The sequence below is a fragment of the Myxine glutinosa genome, chromosome 1, assembly GCF_964187855.1.
Source record: "Myxine glutinosa chromosome 1, kmMyxGlut1.1, whole genome shotgun sequence".
In the NCBI taxonomy this organism is placed as follows: Eukaryota; Metazoa; Chordata; class Myxini; order Myxiniformes; family Myxinidae; genus Myxine; species Myxine glutinosa.
The window spans coordinates 397,822,013-397,843,251 of record NC_136261.1 but is presented as its reverse complement, the minus strand read 5'-3'; the positions used below and the strand labels follow the sequence as shown (position 1 = coordinate 397,843,251).

The window sequence follows — 21,239 nt, the reverse complement described above, 5'->3', positions numbered from 1 at the left end:
TCGATGTCTGGACCCACTCACCAGCTGCACTGGGCGGGTCTTCAGGTAAATTATATTTCATTTTCACCCGTCCTCTACCCTGCGTGTATACTTCCTACAAGAACGAGTGGGTCAGATGGTTGCGGTTTGAATGAAGATTTGGCTCTGAATATGAATTTCTCAGACATCTTTTCTTCCATACTAAATTCCTCCTTGGCATTTCCAGCGCTCCCAGTAAGCTCTCACGAACGTTCCCCAGTAGTCACATTGACACAAGGGAAAGCTCGAGCTTCCTCGCACCATGAGAAGGAAAGCTTCTTTTTTTTTTTTTTCCTGTGTTAAAAATATCAGCCATATCGACGCCATCATCAGCCGATGCCGATAACCTCAAAATGCCAGATATCGGCCGGCCGATACATCCGTCTATCACGAATCTGAATACGGATCCAGATATCATGATATTTCAAAAAATTGTGGATGACTTAAATGACAAAACTTGGAAGATGGGATGTTAAGATGACAAGAACAAGCAATTCGATTTTGGTTCAGGTCTGGATCCAGAACCGTCCTCTCCATGGGATACAAAACAAACTGTTCAGACTGGTGGAGATATGTGCTCTACCAAGTGCCACTGTAGGTTTTTTAAAATGAGAATGTGATATTTCAGTTTTTGCAGATATGCGCGCATATGCATTGTTGTGTCTTCATGTGGACTTGTGTTCTGAGAGGAGTGTTTTCCATGCGGATAGAAGTTGGTTCACACTTTCTGTTTCTTCCTTGCAAAATCTACATCTGTCTGTCTGACTGACTGACTGACTGACTGACTCAGTCCCACCATCTTCTGAAAAACCATTGGTGTCATGTTCATGGTCATGGACATATATGTTGACTCATTCTCCATCACGGTTAAGTTGATCTCTTAGCCAATCCAATGAGCCTCCTTTGTGTATATGGAATCTGTCCACATCTTTTCCATTGTCCTGTTATTTTGTTGTTCTCCCATTTGTCTGTGTGAATTTGTTCACATTTATTTTGTTTGTTTGGAATCATGAGGGCTGTATTCACTGATGTTTCCTTTTCATGAGGAGCATCTTCGATTCACACATGTTTTTGGAAATATTTTTTACAAGTTCAGTTATGTATTCTTTGATGTTGAGATAACCTGATGAATGATTAAACGCCTTGTTACACACAGCACACTTATCGGGCTTCTCCCCGGTGTGCATTCTTTTATGTTCATGTAAATGCGATGACTGCTTGAACATCTTTGGGCACACAGAACACTTGTGGAGTTTCTCACCCGTGTGAATTGTTTGATGTTGAGATAAATTTGATGAATGACTAAATGCCATGTTGCACACGAAGCAATTATAGGGTTTCTCTCCCGTGTGAATTGTTTGATGTTGCGATAAATTGGATGAATGACGAAATGCTTTGTTACACAACAAGCACTTGTGGGGCTTCTCTCCCGTATGCAATCTTTTATGTTCATGTAAATGTGATGACTGCTTGAACATCTTTGGGCACACAAAACACTTGTAGGGTTTCTCGCCCATGTGAATTGTTTGATGTTGAGATAAATTTGATGAATGACTAAACGCCTTGTTGCACACGAAGCAATTATAGGGTTTCTCTCCGGTGTGAATTGTTTGATGTTGCGATAAATTTGATGAATGACGAAATGCTTTGTTACACACCAAGCACTTGTGGGGCTTCTCTCCCGTATGCAATCTTTGATGTTGAGACAAATGTGATGAATGTCTAAACGCTTTGTTACACAGCAAGCAATTGTAGGGCTTCTCTCCCGTATGCAATCTTTGATGTTCATGTAAATGTGACGACTGCTTGAACATCTTGGAGCACACGGAACACTTGTAGGGTTTCTCCCTATTCTTTGATGTGTATTCTTTGTCGTGTATTCTTCGATGTCGAAGTAAATTTGAAGATCGAATAAATGCCATGGTGCATTGTGAACACTTGTAGGGCTTCTCTCCCGTGTGTATCATTTGATGTTGAGATAAATATGAAGAGTAAGTAAACCCCTTATGACACACAGTGCACCTGTAGGGCTTCTCACCTGTGTGTATTTCCACACATTCTTTCAAGCATGATGAAGAGGTGAAGTCTTTGTTGGAAAGAGAAAACCTGCGTGGCTTCTCACTTCTTTGGATCTGATGTTGCAGAATCGTTATGCACCTGTCACCGTTGTTGTTGTTGTTGTTGTTGTTGTTTTTAGACTCACTGTTAAATTTATCAACATCCTGCCAAAACGTCCATGTCATGTGATGACTGAAAGAAACTTCTGTGTCGACCAACGGGGGAAACTTTCCCAAATGTTTATCTGGAAAAACAATTTACCAACAGAGTCAATAATTTACTTTCGCAATGAAACAGAAACATAAAAAACGAGTTAATAGAACATGATGCATGTATGTGTGTGTGTGTGTGTGTGTGTGTGTGTGTGTGTAATATGTTTCGCATGTGTCACGTATAATATGTGTGGATATAATACACAGCACAAGTGGAGCTATATTCAAAGTACATCACTCTCACGCAAAATAAATAAATAACATATCCTTCAGCACGTGACATTTCTGGACCACCTTTGGGGCCCGGCAAATGGAGACGGAATTGGAACGAAGCAGTGTACAATAATGGATTGATCAATTGTAAAATTAAAATGGATAATAATAAAATAATTAATTTCTTTATCAATCGGATATTAAATATACCTAAACCACCACCGTATAATACGAATCTGTAAACTTTTTCAAAATTAAGTAATAAATAGAAAAATTAAATAATTAATTGATTAATTTATAAATCAATAAACGAAAAAGGCTTTTCTTGCCAAATCACTTGTTCATTATTGTTTCCAAATATCAGATTCCAAGCTCAAAAGGTGCCCGAGATATTGCCAAGATGAGAAAGAAAATAAATAAGTATGTCCCATGTGCATATCGATTGGCTCAACTCTGGGCGCCATGAGCGCAGCCCTTTGCCACATCAAAGCTGCCTCCCTGGTTTGTTCCCTTTTCCACATAAAAGCTACCTCCCTGGTTTGGTTTCCTTTGCCACATCAAAGCTGCCTCCCCGGTTTGGTTCCCTTTGCGACATCAAAGCTGCCTCCCTGGTTTGGTTCCCTTTGCCACATCAAAGCTGCCTCCCCGGTTTGGTTCCCTTTGCCACATCAAAGCTGCCTCCCCGGTTTGGTTCCCTTTGCCACATCAAAGCTGCCTCCCCTGTTTGGTTCCCTTTGCCACATCAAAGCTGCCTCCCCGGTTTGGTTCCCGTTGCCACATCAAAGCTGCCTCCCCGGTTTGGTTCCCTTTGCCACATCAAAGCTGCCTCCCCAGTTTGGTTCCCTTTGCCACATCAAAGCTGCCTCCCCGGTTTGGTTCCCTTTGCCACATCAAAGCTGCCTCCCCGGTTTGGTTCCCTTTGCCACATCAAAGCTGCCTCCCCGGTTTGGATCCCTTTGCCACATCAAAGCTGCCTCCCCGGTTTGGTTTCCGATGCCACATCAAAGCTGCCTCCCCGATTTGGTTCTCTTTGCCACATCAAAGCTGCCTCCCCGGTTTGGTTCCCTTTGCGACATCAAAGCTGCCTCCCCGGTTTGGTTCCCGTTGCCACATCAAAGCTGCCTCCCCGGTTTGTTTCCCTTTTCCATATCAAAGCTGCCTCCCCAGTTTGGTTCCCTTTGCCACATCAAAGCTACCTCCCCGGTTTGGTTCTCTTTGCAACATCAAAGCTGCCTCCCCAGTTTGTTTCCCTTTTCCATATCAAAGCTGCCTCCCCAGTTTGGTTCTCTTTTCCATATCAAAGCTGCCTCCCCGGTTTGGTTCTCTTTTCCATATCAAAGCTGCCTCCCTGGTTTGGTTCTCTTTTCCATATCAAAGCTGCCTCCCCAGTTTGGTTCTCTTTTCCATATCAAAGCTGCCTCCCCAGTTTGGTTCTCTTTTCCATATCAAAGCTGCCTCCCCAGTTTGGTTCTCTTTTCCATATCAAAGCTGCCTCCCCGGTTTGGTTCTCACTCACATCAAAGCTGCCTCCCCGGTTTGGTTCTCTTTTCCATATCAAAGCTGCCTCCCCGGTTTGGTTCCCTTTGCCACATCAAAGCTGCCTCCCCGGTTTGGTTCCCTTTGCCACATCAAAGCTGCCTCCCCAGTTTGGTTCTCTTTTCCATATCAAAGCTGCCTCCCTGGTTTGGTTCCCTTTGCCACATCAAAGCTGCCTCCCTGGTTTGGTTCCCTTTGCCACATCAAAGCTGCCTCCCCGGTTTGGTTCCCTTTTCCATATCAAAGCTGCCTCCCCGGTTTGGTTCCCTTTTCCATATCAAAGCTGCCTCCCCGGTTTGGTTCCCTTTTCCATATCAAAGCTGCCTCCCCGGTTTGGTTCCCTTTTCCATATCAAAGCTGCCTCCCTGGTTTGGTTCCCTTTTCCACATCAAAGCTGCCTCCCCGGTTTGGTTCCCTTTGCCACATCAAAGCTGCCTCCCCGGTTTGGTTCCCTTTGCCACATCAAAGCTGCCTCCCCAGTTTGGTTCTCTTTTCCATATCAAAGCTGCCTCCCCGGTTTGGTTCTCACTCACATCAAAGCTGCCTCCCCGGTTTGGTTCCCTTTTCCATATCAAAGCTGCCTCCCCGGTTTGGTTCCCTTTTCCATATCAAAGCTGCCTCCCCGGTTTGGTTCCCTTTTCCATATCAAAGCTGCCTCCCCGGTTTGGTTCCCTTTTCCATATCAAAGCTGCCTCCCCGGTTTGTTTCCCTTTTCCATATCAAAGCTGCCTCCCCGGTTTGGTTCCCTTTGCCACATCAAAGCTGCCTCCCCAGTTTGGTTCTCTTTTCCATATCAAAGCTGCCTCCCCAGTTTGGTTCTCTTTTCCATATCAAAGCTGCCTCCCCGGTTTGGTTCTCTTTTCCATATCAAAGCTGCCTCCCCGGTTTGGTTCCCTTTTCCACATCAAAGCTGCTTCCCCGGTTTGGTTCTCACTCACATCAAAGCCATTGTATTCGGTCCAAGATCCAATAACCGGGTTAGATCTCGATTCGTTCAGTCATGTTGTTGAATCAACAGCCGAGGTGAGGATCTCAATCACTACAAAACTCAGTCTCTCTCAAGCTCAACAGGCATAACTTTGCAAAAGGGAGTTCGGAAATGCTCACGCCTTCTCTCCTTGGAGTACGGGGGCCACAATCCCCTCCAAACTGCAGGGCCAGGCCACGTCACAAATGCATGCCGAATGGCGTGATAGCGAGAGCCTCATGCGCATCTCGTCCAATCAAAACTGCCATTTTAGTTCTGTCTTCACTGCCTTCAAAACAGATGAATTTTACACTGCCCTCAGTACTTTCCATCCCAGGCGAGAGGGAGGCAGCACGATATCCCTCTCATCGCCATCTTGTGCGCATTTTGGTGTGTTGTGTGTGCATGTCGCCATTTTCTCAGATGGCTGAACGGATCTTCTTCACACCTTCAAAGGTTCATCATTGAGTGCTGGGGTGTTTTAGGCAAAAACCTATCGAAATTTTTTAATTATTTATTTATTTTTAAAAAGGATTCATTTATTTATTTAAAAACGTTCTATAGTGCTGAAGCCTTTGTGCAGATGCGAAAGGTGATATTAAATGACCCCCGACCCCATTGCTCAGTCCGTGTGGAAAAGTGCTTTGCCCCCCCCCCCCCCACAAAAAATAACTGGAACTGCCACTTTATAACTGCTGGCAGTGATTGGGTACCACACGCCATCCCGCTTTGATATGACCCCGCTTTGTTAAAACATCACTTTCATCAGACATGCGTGGCATATGACGTTGTAGCGGCTACCGCTGGGTTTTCACAATCGCCTTGCACCTATCAAGGATGCGGAGCGATCACCATGCCGGGCTCGTCCAGGACGCCCGGGCAGGCTCGCCCTCAACTTGCCAGGCCGCAGCCAGGACGCTGGGCCACGCCCCCTCTCGCCTTTCCTGGGCAAACGCTCCGGGATAATATGTATATATATTGCTGCCCGATAAACGGGCTTTTCAGAGTGCCTGAGTGTTTGGTTTGATTAAAGCAACTCGGATGAATTCCAGCTTTTTGTCGCGTCCATTCTTCTGATCGACGTGGGAGCCCCAGCTCCTTCATTGGTGACCTACCGACATGGACACGGCAGTTGCCCTTAAACTGCCTACCTTCTGGGAGGCTCACGCAGCGCTCGGTTCGGCCACCGCGGCCCGCGCCCTGAGCCTCCTCGAGAGCCCGCCAGCCGCTGACAAATACGGCGCGATTAAGAAGCTTCTCCTCGACGCTTTCGCCCTCCCATCAGCGGAACGCGCACGGCGCCTGCTCGACCTGCCCGAGCTCGGCGACACGCGCCCTTCCAAGCGAATGGACTACATGCTTTCACTGCTCGGCGAGCACTCTCCGGCATTCCTGTTCCGGGAGCTGTTCCTCCGTCAGCTGCCTAACCCGGTACGCCTCGCCCTGGAAAGCACGACGATCACAGATCCCCGGGCCCTTGCCAGAGAAGCCGACAAGATCTCCGCCGCAGGTCAGCGCATCGCAGCGGTGACATGGGACCCACCGCCGTCCGACGCAACACCCATGGCGCCCGAGCACCCGGCACCGTCGACGACCGAACTGCCGACGCAATTGGCGGCCGCTACACCGAGCCGACCACCTCCAGCACGACGACCGGGGCCTCCACCTGACCAAGCGTGGTGTTACTATCATGCCAGGTTCGGACAGAAGGCCCGGACATGCCGACCCCCGTGCACCTTCGGCAGGCCGGGAAACGGCCGGGCCGGCGTTCATTACCAGCCATGAGCGCCGGCCACACGGGCAACTTACTGTTCATCACGGATAAAGCGTCCGGACGGTGCTTCCTGTGCGACACCAGTGCCCAACTGAGCGTCATACCCGCCTCTGACCAGGACAGGCAGTCCGCGGTTTGCGGCCCCTCCTTGGTTGCGGCCAACGGATCGACCATCCGCACCTTCGGCCTGCGCAACGTCACCCTCTGCTTCGGCGGCCAACGCTTTGCTTGGACGTTTGTAACCGCAAACGTGCCCATGGCTCTGCTAGGCGCCGACTTCCTCTGCGCACACGGACTGCAGGTGGACGTCCAACGGCATCGTTTAATCAACGCCGAAACCTTCAGCTCCCTGGTATGCACATTGAGCAGCTCCGCGCCGACCGAGCTGGCATGCGCCGTCCAGGCGGCGAACGAGTTTGCTCGCCTGCTCACGGAGTTCCCGGCCCTCACGCGGCCGACGTTTTCGGCCGTCGCAGTACGGCATGGGATCGAGCACCTCATACCAACCACGGGCCCGCCGGTCTACGCCTGGGCCCGCCGCCTCGACCCAGCCAAGCTCGCCGTGGCGAAGGCCGAATTTGACGCGTTGGAGCACCTCGGCATTGTGCGGCGCTCCGATAGCGCGTGGGCCTCGCCACTGCACATCGTGCCAAAGCCGGGGGGTGGATGGCGCCCGCGTGGCGACTACCGCCGTCTCAATGACGCTACCACCCCCGACAGGTACCCGATCCCGCATATCCAAGACTTCTCCGCCCGTCTGGCGGCACGGGTCATTTTTTCGAAAATTGATCTCATACGTGGATATCACCAGGTACCTGTCAGGGCGGCCGATGTCCCTAAAACGGCAGTCATCATGCCGTTCGGCTTATTCGAATTCTTGCGGATGCCGTTTGGTCTCAAGAACGCGGCTCAGGCATTCCAGCGCTTGATGGACGGCGTGCTGCGTGACCTGCCGTTCCTTTTCGTTTACCTGGACGACATCCTCGTCGCCAGCACGTCCCGGGCCGAGCACCTCCTCCACCTCCGAACACTGCTCGGGCACCTCAGCGAGCACGGCCTCATCGTCAACCCGGCCAAATGCCACTTCGGCACGACGGCCGTTGATTTTTTGGGCCACCACATCACCAAGAACGGGGCCGTGCCACTGCCAACCAAGGTCGAGGCCATCACCACATTCCCGCGTCCCCGCACCATAAAGGCCCTGCAGGAATTCCTGGGAATGGTGAATTTTTATCACCGTTTCGTGCCCCGCGCTGCTCAACTCATGCGGCCCCTCTACGAAGCCCTCCGGGGCAAGCCGGCCAAGCACGACATCGCCTGGTCCGCAGCAATGGATGCGGCCTTCCAAAGCTCAAAGCGGGCCCTCGCCGACGCAACACTGCTCGCTCACCCGGTGCTCAACGCTCCCATCGCCCTCACCACGGATGCCTCCGACTACGCGGTGGGCGCCGTACATGAGCAATGGGTGAACGGGGTTTGGCAGCCACTCGCTTTTTTCAGCCGGCAGCTCCGGCCGAACGAGCTCAAATACAGCACGTTTGACCGGGAGCTCCTCGGTCTACACCTGGCCGTCCGCCATTTCCGCCACCTCCTGGAGGGCCGACCTTTCACGGCGTTCGTCGACCACAAGCCGTTGGTTTACGCCATGGCCAAGGTCATGGAGCCGTGGTCGGCCCGCCAACAGCGCCACCTCTCCGCCGTGTCGGAGTTTACCACGGACATCCGGCACGTCGCCGGCAAAAACAACGCCGTGGCCGATAGTCTTTCCCGGGCCAGCGCGAACGCGGTCCACCTGGGCGTGGACTTTGCGCTTATGGCGGCGGACCAAACCACCGACACCGCGGTGCAAGCCCTCCGGGCGGCGGACACGGGCCTCTGCCTGGCCGACATCCCCTTCGCGGACACTGTCCTGCTCTGCGACGTCTCCCAAGGCCAGCCTCGCCCCATCGTGCCCGTCACCTGGCAACGCCGCATCTTCGCCTCCCTCCACGGCCTTTCCCACCCGGGCCGGAAAGCTTCCCAGAAGCTGGTGTCGGCGCGATTCGTCTGGCACGGCCTTCGTCGGGACGTCCGCAATTGGACCAGCACCTGCACGGCCTGCCAACGGGCCAAGGTCCACCGACACACCCAGGCCCCGCTGGCACCTTTCACCGTGCCCGAACGACGTTTCGAGCACGTCAACGTGGATCTGGTGGGCCCCCTCCCCCCGTCACGGGGGTTCACACACCTGTTCACCATGGTGGACAGGACCACCAGGTGGCCGGAGGCCGTTCCCCTCGTCTCCACCACCACCGCCGACGTGGCGCAGGCTTTCATCGCCACCTGGGTCGCCCGCTTCGGCGCACCGGCGGACATCTCATCAGACCGCGGACCACAGTTCACCTCCGAGCTGTGGGGCGCAGTCGCCCGCAACCTGGGGGTCAAGCTCCACCGTACTACGGCCTACCACCCCCAAGCAAACGGGTTGTGTGAGCGATTCCACCGCTCCATGAAGGCCGCGCTCATGGCCGGCCTTCAAGACGGCGGTTGGGCCGACCGGCTGCCGTGGGTCCTTTTGGGCCTCCGCACGGCCCACAAGGAGGACCTCCAGGCATCCACCGCCGAGCTGGTCTATGGCCAGGTGCTACGCGTCCCGGGCGAATTCATGCCCGACGCTACCAGTCCCTGGTCCGCAGCTCACCAGCGCTCGGACCTCCAGGAGGCCGCCCGACGGTTTGCCCCCGTGCCAACATCCCACCACGGTGACCCCCAGTCCTACGTCCCCCCAGCACTTCGCACAGCGGAGTATGTTTTTGTGCGTCACGACGCACATCGGGGGCCACTCTGGCCGCCGTACGACGGGCCCTTCCGGGTGCTGCGACGGGACGACAAGTCGTTCGTCATCGACATCGGCGGCAGGTCGGACCGGATTGCGGTGGACCGCCTCAAGGCGGTGCACGTGGACGTCGACCACCCAACACGGGTGGCCCTTCCGCCACGGCGAGGCCGCCCCCCCGTCCACGGTGCCCCCCACTCGACCGCCCACCACCACACCGGACCCCCTCCCACGACCCGCCAGGGGTCGCTTCGGCCAGGTCATCAGGACCCCCCTCAAATTGACCCTGCCGGTGCAAGTCGATTCTGGGGGGACGTGTGTAGCGGCTACCGCTGGGTTTTCACAATCGCCTTGCACCTATCAAGGACGTGGAGCGATCACCATGCCGGGCTCGTCCAGGACGCCCGGGCAGGCCCGCGCTCAACTTGCCAGGCCGCAGCCAGGACGCTGGGCCACGCCCCCTCTCGCCTTTCCTGGGCAAACGCTCCGGGATAATATGTATATATATTGCTGCCCGATAAACGGGCTTTTCAGAGTGCCTGAGTGTTTGGTTTGATTAAAGCAACTCGGATGAATTCCAGCTTTTTGTCGCGTCCATTCTTCCGATCGACGTGGGAGCCCCAGCTCCTTCAACGTCCTCTTTTTAACACAGAATTCAGTACTTTATTTTTCTTTTTTCTTTTTTTAATGAGGGGTCCTCAGGGTCTATGGGTCCTCGGGGTCTTTTGGGTCATCGGGGTCCTCTGGTTCTTCATGGTATTAAAGGGTCTTCAGGGTATTTTGGCATGTTGGTGGTGTTAAGGGTCTTTTGGGTCTTAAAGGTTCTTTAAAGGTCGAATGAATCTCTGCAGTCCAAAGTGTCAAAAGGTATCAAAAGGTTAAGTGTCAAAGGTAGTGTCTGACAGTACATAATAGACATCAAATGATTGATTTGAAGTCTATTAATATAATGAATAGACTTCAAATTAATAGACAGGATGCCACTGACTTCAAACAGTACAAGATTAAAGATCCACTGAAAAGTCACATGGCTGGAGAAGATAATGTGGAGTTTCTTCTTCTTCAAACAAAAACAACTTTGGCTGCCAAACCGTACAACCAATCATGTTGAAATTTTCAACTCTTTTCTGCTTGACGACTACGACTTTACTTTGAAGTTTCACATTGATCAATGAAGCGATTCAAGAGATAGAATTTTGAAAAGATTTTCGTTCAATCCAACATTGTTACCAAACCAGGCGACCTATAAATTATTCGTTTCTTTTGCGTTTTCGGTCTTTTTGAAGTTGGTCAAAATGGTCAAATTTTTCGGTCAAAATGCCCATTTTGCACTGGCCTTTTTAAAGCCAATATCAAGACATCACGTGCAGCTCATTAAAATCATCCCGTACCCCTTGGCTAATCACTGACAGTCAAAACGGCTGTTCAACAGCTGTGCTATGAAATGACCATTGAAGGTTCAAGTGACCATCCGTGACCGTTTTGTCTGACAGTGAGGACACTATTGTCCGCAAATAAGTTCACACATTTACTACACGCAGTGTTATTGTTGATATTTAAAGGTTTCAAAGGTGGTAAGTTTCTTTTGCGTTTCAGTATATTTAGGTTCAGGTCCGAATCCAGATCCGGCCCATCAATGGAGACAAAACTTAAACTGTTCATCCTGGTGGAGGTTTGTGATCCACCACGTGTCCTTCTCATCAACTCGATTACATCACAAGAGAGTAAACGAGAACAGTACACTTCGATATTGTGACATCGACCGATACATTATTACATCATTATACATACCGTTTGATTTGAATCTCTTCAGCTGTTCTCAAGAACCACATTTTTAGCATAGCTGCGACGAGCAGCTCTATGAGAGGACCGCATTGTTGTTCTTGTTGTTGGGGTGCCTTTTTAAACAACGCATGCGCATACACTCAGACGTGCGTTGGTATGAGGGAAGAACCTTGCGGACTAAAATCGCGATTTGTTTGAAGAAACCAGAATAAATTTAGCAACAAAGACAACATGAAAGTTTTCATGTCAATCTCGTTTCACAGAACTTGACACAAATTAGGTGTAATTAATATACTGTATATATATATATATATATATATATATATATATATATATATATATATATATATATATATATATATATATATATATATATATATATATATATATATATATATATATATATATATATATATATATATATATATTGTAACGGTTTTGAGAAGTGTAACGAATTTGAGAAGTGTAACGGTTTTTGAGAAGTGTAACAATTTTGGAGGAAGTGTAACGAATGTGAAAAGTATGGTTTTGTTGCGTGTAACACCCTCGTAATGTAAATAATGGTCGCAGCCGTCCTCCTAGTTAATTCCATGAAACTTACACACAGGCCACGATATATCTTTTTAAATAGTGTATTTCCTTATTCCATGTAGGCTAAATATGTGTTTCCCACTAGATTGACTCTGCATTGTATCAAACGAAATAAGCGTAGGCCCTTTCAATTTCCCCAATCATCTCCGCTCTCCAAAGTTCCTTTCAAAAGCGGTGCGAGTGGTGTTCAATCCCGCAAGCCGCCATTGCCCATGTGCTCATCTCGGAGAAGAGGGGGGGTAGGAGCCGCCAACTCACAGGCGTGGCACGTCGTCATGATCGAAGGAGGAAATCGGACAGCCCTAACAGCCAACCAGCACCGCGGTTAGCGACCCGGTAGGCGTGCCCTCGCAGCTGGCGGCTTGATTCCGCCCCGAGAGATAAAAGCGACTGGAAGGGACTGCTTCAGCAGATGAGCGAAGAGGTGACATACGAGAGGAGCTGTGAGCTGAGCTGTGAGCGGTGAGATGCGAGACGCTCCAAGCCAAAGAGGAGAGGTACTCGGAGAGGAAACCAGCTTTGGAGAGACGCGCTGAGAGGAGGGAGACGGCTCCACCAGAAGGAGAGGAGCAGGTGTGACCGAGCCAGCGCGTGACATCTACAGCATCGGCAGCGGATACGCGACGGAGGGTTTTCCCGCCAAAAACGCGAGGAATTGAGAGCTGCTGCCTCCGACCCTGCCTCCCTCTCCAGCAATCCACCTCAAGCCATACCTGCCTGCAATATCCCCCGTGTAGTCCTTGAGCCAACCGGCCATTTTTTGAAGTGAATGCTCCGGGGGGGGGGGGGGGGGGGGGGGGAATTCTCATTATGATTTTCCATTAGACCAATGTCTCAAGTGTCAGAAAAGGTGTGATGGACATCTGAGAATGGTAGCTTAGTGCCCGGATGGACGCCATCTTTGAAACCACCCAGCTCGAAAATGCCCATTTGGTGGGGTACATTGTTGCACGTGTATCTGGACTTCTATACTAGCTATCGATGTGCGGTTGACGACTAAATATACGTCCGATGTGTACCGTCTAAATAAAAAATAATATGAAGCATTTTGTTTTAGATTAATTATTATAAAAATCAATTATCGAAAAAAAATCATATATTTTTCAATATTTTATTATTAGACTTGTACTTTTTTTAGTGAAACAACACTGGTATGATTTTCCAAATTATGCATTGTGCTACACCGTTTATCTGTCTATAAAAATAACTCAAAAACTAAAACATATCATCCACCACGAGTGTACACAAAAAATATATGAAAAGGCATGCACTTTCCACAAACCGAAACTATGTCAGTTGGAATTTCCCGCCGATAATCAACCCACAGAACCCAGTGCCGAAAGTGACGTCAGTCTATTCTATATCTATATTCTATATTCTATATCTCAGTCTGAGATTTGTTGCGGTGACCTGATTAATTTCTGAGGGGGGGGGGGGGGGGGGTGGGTGGCTTAAGAACTAAAAGTGAACATGTTAGATGGCGCCACATACAACTCTATTATAGAGTTGTATTGTGGCGCCATCTAACATGGATGAGTATGTCTATGTAAGCTGGCGAGCTTTTCGGATATCGGAGTAATCTAACGTCAGTCTTTTTGTTATTTCAGCTGAGATGGCCGGTGTCGAGGCGAAACGGGCGAAGATTGAACCTGAGTCCGGAACGTGCATCCTGTGCAGCAAGAAGTCGCCACTCTCTGAACTAAGCAAGGCAGCGGGCAACAGTTCTTGGAAGACATTGTGTGACGCAGCCGCAGTTAGAAACTTTTATCCAATTCTAAAGCTAGTCCAAGAAGGCGCAGTTGAACTTCCTAATATTCCAATATTATACCATAGGGCTTGTAGATCAGACTTCACTCACAAAAACCACCTAGCTACTTTGACCAATGCAGCTAGAAGTTCTTCAGTTGATACTGGCGATGCGGTGCGACGGCGATCATCACGGAAGAGACAGGATCAACTTCAACGGTCTACGATGATAAATGCATTTTTTGCCAGCGTGCTTCAAAATTCATAAAAGGCAGTCGTACCCGTGAAACAGTTGTCTTGGCTGTTGAACTTCGAGCAGATAAGACAATAAGAGATGCTGCGACAGCTCGCAATGATGAGAGAGTTTTGGCATTGTCTACACGAGATATGGTTGCAGCTGAGGCTCACTACCACTTCTCCTGCTATAGAAACTACACACGGCCCCAAAAACCCTCAAGTAGAAACTGACATTGAAGATAATATCGAGAAAAAAGAAATGATACGATGTATATTCAATTCATTCGCACTGACTTGTTCTTGAACCCGAGGATTGTTCCAATAGTTGATGTTGCAACAGATATCCTGTCTTCAGATACATTTCAGTTGATGTTCGTGACTCCATCAAGAAGAATCTGCAGCGCACATTACAAAGAGAGTTTGGAGAATCGCTCATCTTCTTCAATGTGAAACACCGTGTATACTTGATGCCGATAATCTGACAAAGCGAGAGATTGCTGCAGAGTGCGTAAACCTGAAAGCAGAAGTGAAAGCATTTGAACGAACGGACGTTGAAAGTAACATTGTGCGTGCAGCTACTTCACTGCGACACCAGATCAAAGATGCTCATTACAATGAACGTTGGCCGCCTCAGCCAGCAGAACTCACTTCAGATTACGTGAAGATACCAGATTCTCTTCGTGTATTTCTGCATACTTTGATTTGCGGGAGTGGGGGTAGCTCTGCGCGTGCCGACACACTGGTATGGTCGATGGCTCAAGATATCATCAATGCTGTACACCGGGGGTACCATCAGAACATCGAAGCATGTCCTACTTCCGTGGGTCATGAAAACGCTCACCGGTAATACAGAGGTCATCAGAATATTGAATCGACTCGGGCACGGATGTTCGTACACAGTTCTGGAAGAAATCGAGACAGCGCTATGCATAGACAAATTAGCAAGTGTGGAGAAAGATACAGTACCACTTCCGTCACATGTGCACCCTTCGGTCCCGACTGTATTAGCATTCGATAACATCGACAGGCTATAGGAATCGCTGAGTGGTGGCGGAACATCGCATCGCGTCAACGGTATCATCGTCCAACCGAAGTCGCAGTCGTGTTTGCCGCCCCAACCTCCATCGGCAGTATCCAACGCAGATAAGAAGCGATCTATCCCGTCATCCAGCGATTTAGTTCCAATATACAGCGGTGGGAAACGAGAGGGCCCACCTGCAATCAAGCCTGCAGATCTTTCTGACACTCTTGCAGGCGCAACATCCCTTGCGCAGCGCCGAAATCACGTATGGATTATGACTCGCATGCTGGAACCATGCGACCAGACAATCAGTTCGTGGACTGGTTTCAACATCATGACTAGAGATCGTGTTCAGGTGACGGAAGATGTAGTTGGCTACCTGCCGACTATAAACGCGCCTGCCACAGATATGGCAACAGTGCAAGAAATCCTCAGAGAAGCTCTGAACATCATGTCATCACTTCAGCTTGAGCGTATACCGGTGGTGCTAGACCAGGCACTATTTGCTAAGGCGACCGAAATAGCATGGAAAGATGTCGATCGATATGGAAGAATCGTGCTCATGATGGGGAACTTCCATACCATCTGTAACTTCATGTCGAGCATTGGGAAAATGTTTGGAGATGCAGGCCTTCGGGATGTAGCTGTTGAGTCAGGAGTAATCGCTGAAGGTTCCATCAACAGGGTTCTGGAAGGCAAGCAATACAACTGTGCTGTGCGACTCCACAAGTTGATGTACGAGGCACTAATGTGCATCATTTGGAAGGGCTTCCAGGTGTGGATAGAAAGCAATCATCCTGACAAGGAACCCCAGATTCGAAGCACTGACCTCAAAATTCGCAGCATCAAGGAGGATGTTTGCCACGAGACTCTCGCTGCTGCTCTCGATGATGATTCATGTGTACAGAGCTTTGACATGTTCGCGAAATACCTACATTTTCTGCGAACCAAACATGGAGACCTGGCTCGCTTCTGGATGATGTATATTGATATGGTAGAGACCCTGCTGGGGTTGATTCGTGCGGATAGAGAAGGCGACTGGATGCTTCACTTGGCTTGTGTCAGAAGAGTGATCCCTTGGTGTTTCGCAATGAACAAGGTGAACTATGCTAGATATCTACCAGTGTACTATGCACAGATGACGCAACTCCACGAAACATGCCCCGAGTTGTACAGGCATTTCAATCAAGGCTACTTCTCCGTACAGCTTAGACCAGGAAATCCATTTGCCAGAATCGCTGTTGATCAGACAACAGAAGAAACAGTAAACAAAGATACGCAAACAGCTGGAGGAACACGAGGTTTTAGTCTTCGACAAGGGGCTGTGTCACGATACTATCTAACTGCAGAAAATCGGGCTACTGCACTGAGGCAACTACGAGAAACTATCCTTGTGAATGGCAGCGACACATCTCACGCCAAGCACCCTGACTTGTCTACTTCTCGCATCAAACGTGATGAGTCTGGCGTCACAGCTATCTGTGATCTACTGGAAAATGACTGGACCAATCCATTCGCCGATGATCCGTCATGTCTTCTCAGTATATCTACCGGAGCGGCTGCGAGGGAGGACGTTTCTAATGACCTACTCAACACCCTGCAAAAGGGGGAAGCGGCGTATCAAAGCTTCCAGAAACGTCTTGAAGAGGGAACAGGCTTTCATGACACATTGAACAAGCTAAACTTGAAGACCTTTGGTAAGATCAAGCAGAAAGTTGTGAAGGGCACAAACAAGGAGATCGTCCTGAGAGCTGACAGACAACTGTTTGCCACCATGATACTCATCGCCAAGACAAGGAACCTCGACATGCAACTTGTCCTTTGTCACCCACTAGGGCCGTTACCATGGTCTTTGGCAAACGTTGATGGGTCAATGAAAAAAACGAACAAAGCTGCACTTGCGAAACACATGGAAGGTCTTGTGGAACCAGCCGAGAACGTTGACAAGCGAAGTGCAACAATAATTGATGCGATGGCTCTCATACAAAAGATGCATGGCGAGAACGACACGTTCGAAGAACTATCTGACCGCATCCTTGCTGCAGCGCTTCATGCTGGGCAAGGCAGTGAGCGCATCGATGTTGTCTTTGACACATACACAGAAGAATCCATCAAAGCAGCTGAGCGTGTGAACCGCGGTTCAAATGAAAGCATCAGTTTCAGCGAGATCAGACCCGCACACAAAATCATGAACTGGCGGCGTCTCCTTGCTTGCAGCCAGACAAAGGAGAAACTGGTTGTGTTTCTGGCGGAGTCGTGGAAACATGAAACAAATCGCGAAAAGCTAGGCAACAGAACACTGTATGTCACCTGTGGCGAAAAATGTCTGGTACTGACCCGCGATAGGTGGAAGTTGGTGCAAGCACTCGAATGTAGCCACGAGGAAGCAGACACGCGTATGTTTCTCCACGCAAAGCACGCCGCTACCCACTACAAGACGATCATCTTAGTGGCAGATGACACCGACGTTCTGATCATCAGTCTTCATCTCAGCAGAACCATCGATAGTCAGCTCTTCATCAGACGAGGAACAAAGGTTCGAGTCAGAATGATCGACGTTGGAAAGTTGGCTGCGGTATTGGGGTCTGGAGTTTGCAGTGCATTGCCAGGGCTTCATGCATGGAGCGGGTGTGACACTGTGAGTGCTCTGGCTAGCCAAGGAAAGATAAAGGCTTTGAAGCTTGTGCAAGCGAATGAGCTGTATCTTCAAGCATTCACAGATCTGGGATCTTCGTGGAATGTACCAACAGACGTCTTCAATAGCATTCAGGCCTTCACGTGTCAGCTGTACGCCAAGAACACGAAGATCGTCGGTGTTAATTCGCTCCGTTATCACATGTTCTGTGCAAAGAAGGGCCAGATCGAATCTGGACAATTGCCGCCTTGTGAAGACTCCTTGATGCAGCATACGCTTAGGGCCAACTATCAGGCGGCTATCTGGCGACGCAGCCTTGAAAACCTACCAGACGTCCCAACACCATCAGCAGGACATGGTTGGGAACTCGATGATGGCGGTTCGCTCACAATCCGATGGATGGCGGGTCTACCAGCTCCAGATGTCGTCTTGAATCTCATCTCATGCACATGCAGAAAGACGTGTCGACCGTCAGATTGCTCCTGCATACTGAATGGGTTGAAGTGCACTGTTGTGTGTAAGCTGCAGGGATGCTCCAACATGGTGCAGGATGATGCTATCGTGGCTCAGGATGCCAATGACTCTGATGGCGACTCTGATGATTAACTTTGTGTGCACTGTATATTGTATAGCATATGTTGTTCTCTATTATAATGCAGGCCAAATTGCCTGAAAATCTTTATAGACAGATAAACGGTTTAGCAAAATGTATAATTTGGAAGATCATACCGGTGTTATTTGACTAAAACATGACATGTTCAATGATACCTCCGCTTGCTTATTAGGAATATACATCGTATGGTGTTAAAATCAGCTCCATACGTCTTTCCAAACTCTAGTAATGAATAATTAATATAATTGGCGGCCATTTTGAAATCCAAGATGGCCACCAAAGTGCAGATTTCCTATGTAACAATTTCCGCCTGCTTATTAGATATCGTATGGTGTTAAAATCCTCTCCGTACGACATTCCTAACTTGCGTTATCTTCAGAGTAGATAATGCCAGCGGCTGCCGAAGTCATTTTATGCCTCTTTACATTTATTTGTTGTAAACTCGTGGTGGATGATATGTTTTAGTTTTTGAGTTATTTTTATAGACAGATAAACGGTGTAGCACAATGCATAATTTGGAAAATCATACCAGTGTTGTTTCACTAAAAAAAGTACAAGTCTAATAATAAAATATTGAAAAATATATGATTTTTTTTCGATAATTGATTTTTATAATAATTAATCTAAAACAAAATGCTTCATATTATTTTTTATTTAGACGGTACACATCGGACGTATATTTAGTCGTCAACCGCACATCGATAGCTAGTATAGAAGTCCAGATACACGTGCAACAATGTACCCCACCAAATGGGCATTTTCGAGCTGGGTGGTTTCAAAGATGGCGTCCATCCGGGCACTAAGCTACCGTTCTCAGATGTCCATCACACCTTTTCTGACACTTGAGACATTGGTCTAATGGAAAATCATAATGAGAATTACTCCCCCCGCCGGAGCATTACTTTTGGTCTGGCTCAAGGACGAGTGTAAGTGTGAACGTCGTCTGTCCTAATCGTTGTCCTGGGGTTAAGTAAATCGAATAGTTTAAGCTAACGATGCACTGTGTGACTGCTTCTTCCATCCATTGCTGTAAATAATTTTGGTCGCTCTTTCTTTTTGCTTGTGTGTGTATAATAAATCTGTTCTTCCTCCGTACTCTGTCTTCTTCTCTTTTCCTTCTCTTTCGGTCGCTTTAGAGGTTTCCCGATTGAATATCTGTGGGGCGATCTGGTCAACGTTGGGGGAGTCGGGCCAATTGGGGATCCTGTTAGGTCGCGGTTGGACCATCCGCTCGGCCCATCGTAACATCTAAACCACGATCTGTAACAATATATATATATATATACATACATACATACACACACACAATTTGCACAGGGGCCGAGCCTCGGGGATGCTTAGTCCACCAGCAGAATCCCAGCATATGCAGGTACACAATACAAATAGACATACAGCGGATTGAGAAATACCAAAGAAGCGACCAGTGTGAGACTTGGAATATGGTCACACTTAACCGGTGAAATACGGTTGCATGGACATTTACCTCAGACCAAAAGAGAACAGAAATAACATTCACGTCCATATATTATATGTAATCAGTTGATGAAGCATGTTGCGTTGCAAAACAAAGGACAAGACCAGAACTGAAAGACAAAAAGACGCTTGTGCATGCGTATAATTTAATGACTGGTCGAATTTGGTAGCACATATTGCAACGGATATCCTCATGATTCTACACGTCGCAGCTGGTGACCACACTGTGGTCATTTTTCTCTTGTTACCTGACATGACCTCTGAACTTTGACCCCAAAATGTAATCAGTCAATCTTTACCTTATTATGCACACCTGCAGCTGCACCATGTTTTACTTGTGTCCCATCAGCCGTTCTCAAGTTATCGCGGCAACGAAAACCTTTCACGGACGGACGGACAGACGGACAACCCGAATACAAAATGGCTTCAGCGACATCATCGGCAGAGATTTAATATTTATCATGAAGTTCCGCAGTTCCCACGACTCACCATTCCCCAGGTTGTTTTCCTCGTTTTCAGCCGAATCCTCCATCTTGATCTGCAGGACTCCATCAGGTCCTCCGGTCTCCTCACCACATCCGAGCACGACGGTTTGTCCCGATCCTCGCCCCGCACGGCACGTCTCCATGTACCGACATAACCCGACGTACATGGTGAAGGTGAACTTCCGTGCGGCTAAAGAACAGAGTCGATCCCTCACCGGAGCGAGCTCGGCTCGGGCACAGAGAGCTCCGAAGATCTCGATCCCCAGACCAGTGATGGCGGGTCTGAGAGACTCCTCCGATAGACCCTGGATCTTCAGCCAGGTCGGGACAAGACCGAGGCCGCACCGAGCGCTCGAAGAATCCATTATCGTCCAAGAACACGCGCCGAGAAATTCAAAATAAAGAAATCACGTGTTGTTGTTGTTGTTGTTTTTTTTTTTAGTCTTCGCTCGAGGTGGATGATACACACGAAAGCTGGATATTCTCAACCGGGGGCCTCACGAGTGTTCGCAAAATTTACCTCAAGATAAAAGTTTTATTAATTTCTGATTGGAATGATGCTGTTTAGAATGGAAATATGGACCGATTGAGTTCAAAGGAAAATTAGGAAATGGCGAGAGGGTTTCCATCTGTGACATTCGCAGATTTGAAATTTTAGTTTCGCCATTGACCGTATTTTGGTTGATCAAAGGTGCATCATCGCCTGTGATGTACCAAACTTTGGTATATCACGTGTGATGAAGGTTGAGGTCAAGTTTCATTGAAATTGTGTGTGTAGTTTCTGAGAAAATGGAAAATCTCTATTTGGGGGGTAACCTTCCTCCCCCCCCCCTCCACCCTCCCTTCCATACACCTACTTTGCCTCCGATTTTTTTTAATGCCGGGAACAAACGTTCGTACATCACGGGTGATGAATGAAATGTTGTGGTCAAATTTCTTCGGAATTGTATGTGTACTTTCTGAAAAGAAAGCAAATACCTATTTTGGGGGGCCAATCCCCTAGTAGGCCCCTCCGGGCCCATTTTTTTTTAATGCCATGAACAAACTTGAGTTGCAACAT

General features: G+C 48.7%; 1 protein-coding gene across 1 annotated transcript in view; it reads right to left on the bottom strand.

The window, feature by feature from the left end:
• LOC137419668 (uncharacterized) overlaps window positions 1-20,544 on the bottom strand; it is a 160,789-nt gene extending 140,245 nt beyond the window's left edge. Inside the window, 2 exon segments of the mRNA XM_078785316.1 lie at window positions 1,142-2,320; window positions 20,184-20,544. Coding sequence (XP_078641442.1) covers window positions 1,142-2,320; window positions 20,184-20,544 — 1,540 coding nt within the window.
• Between the last annotated feature and the right edge of the window lie 695 nt (window positions 20,545-21,239).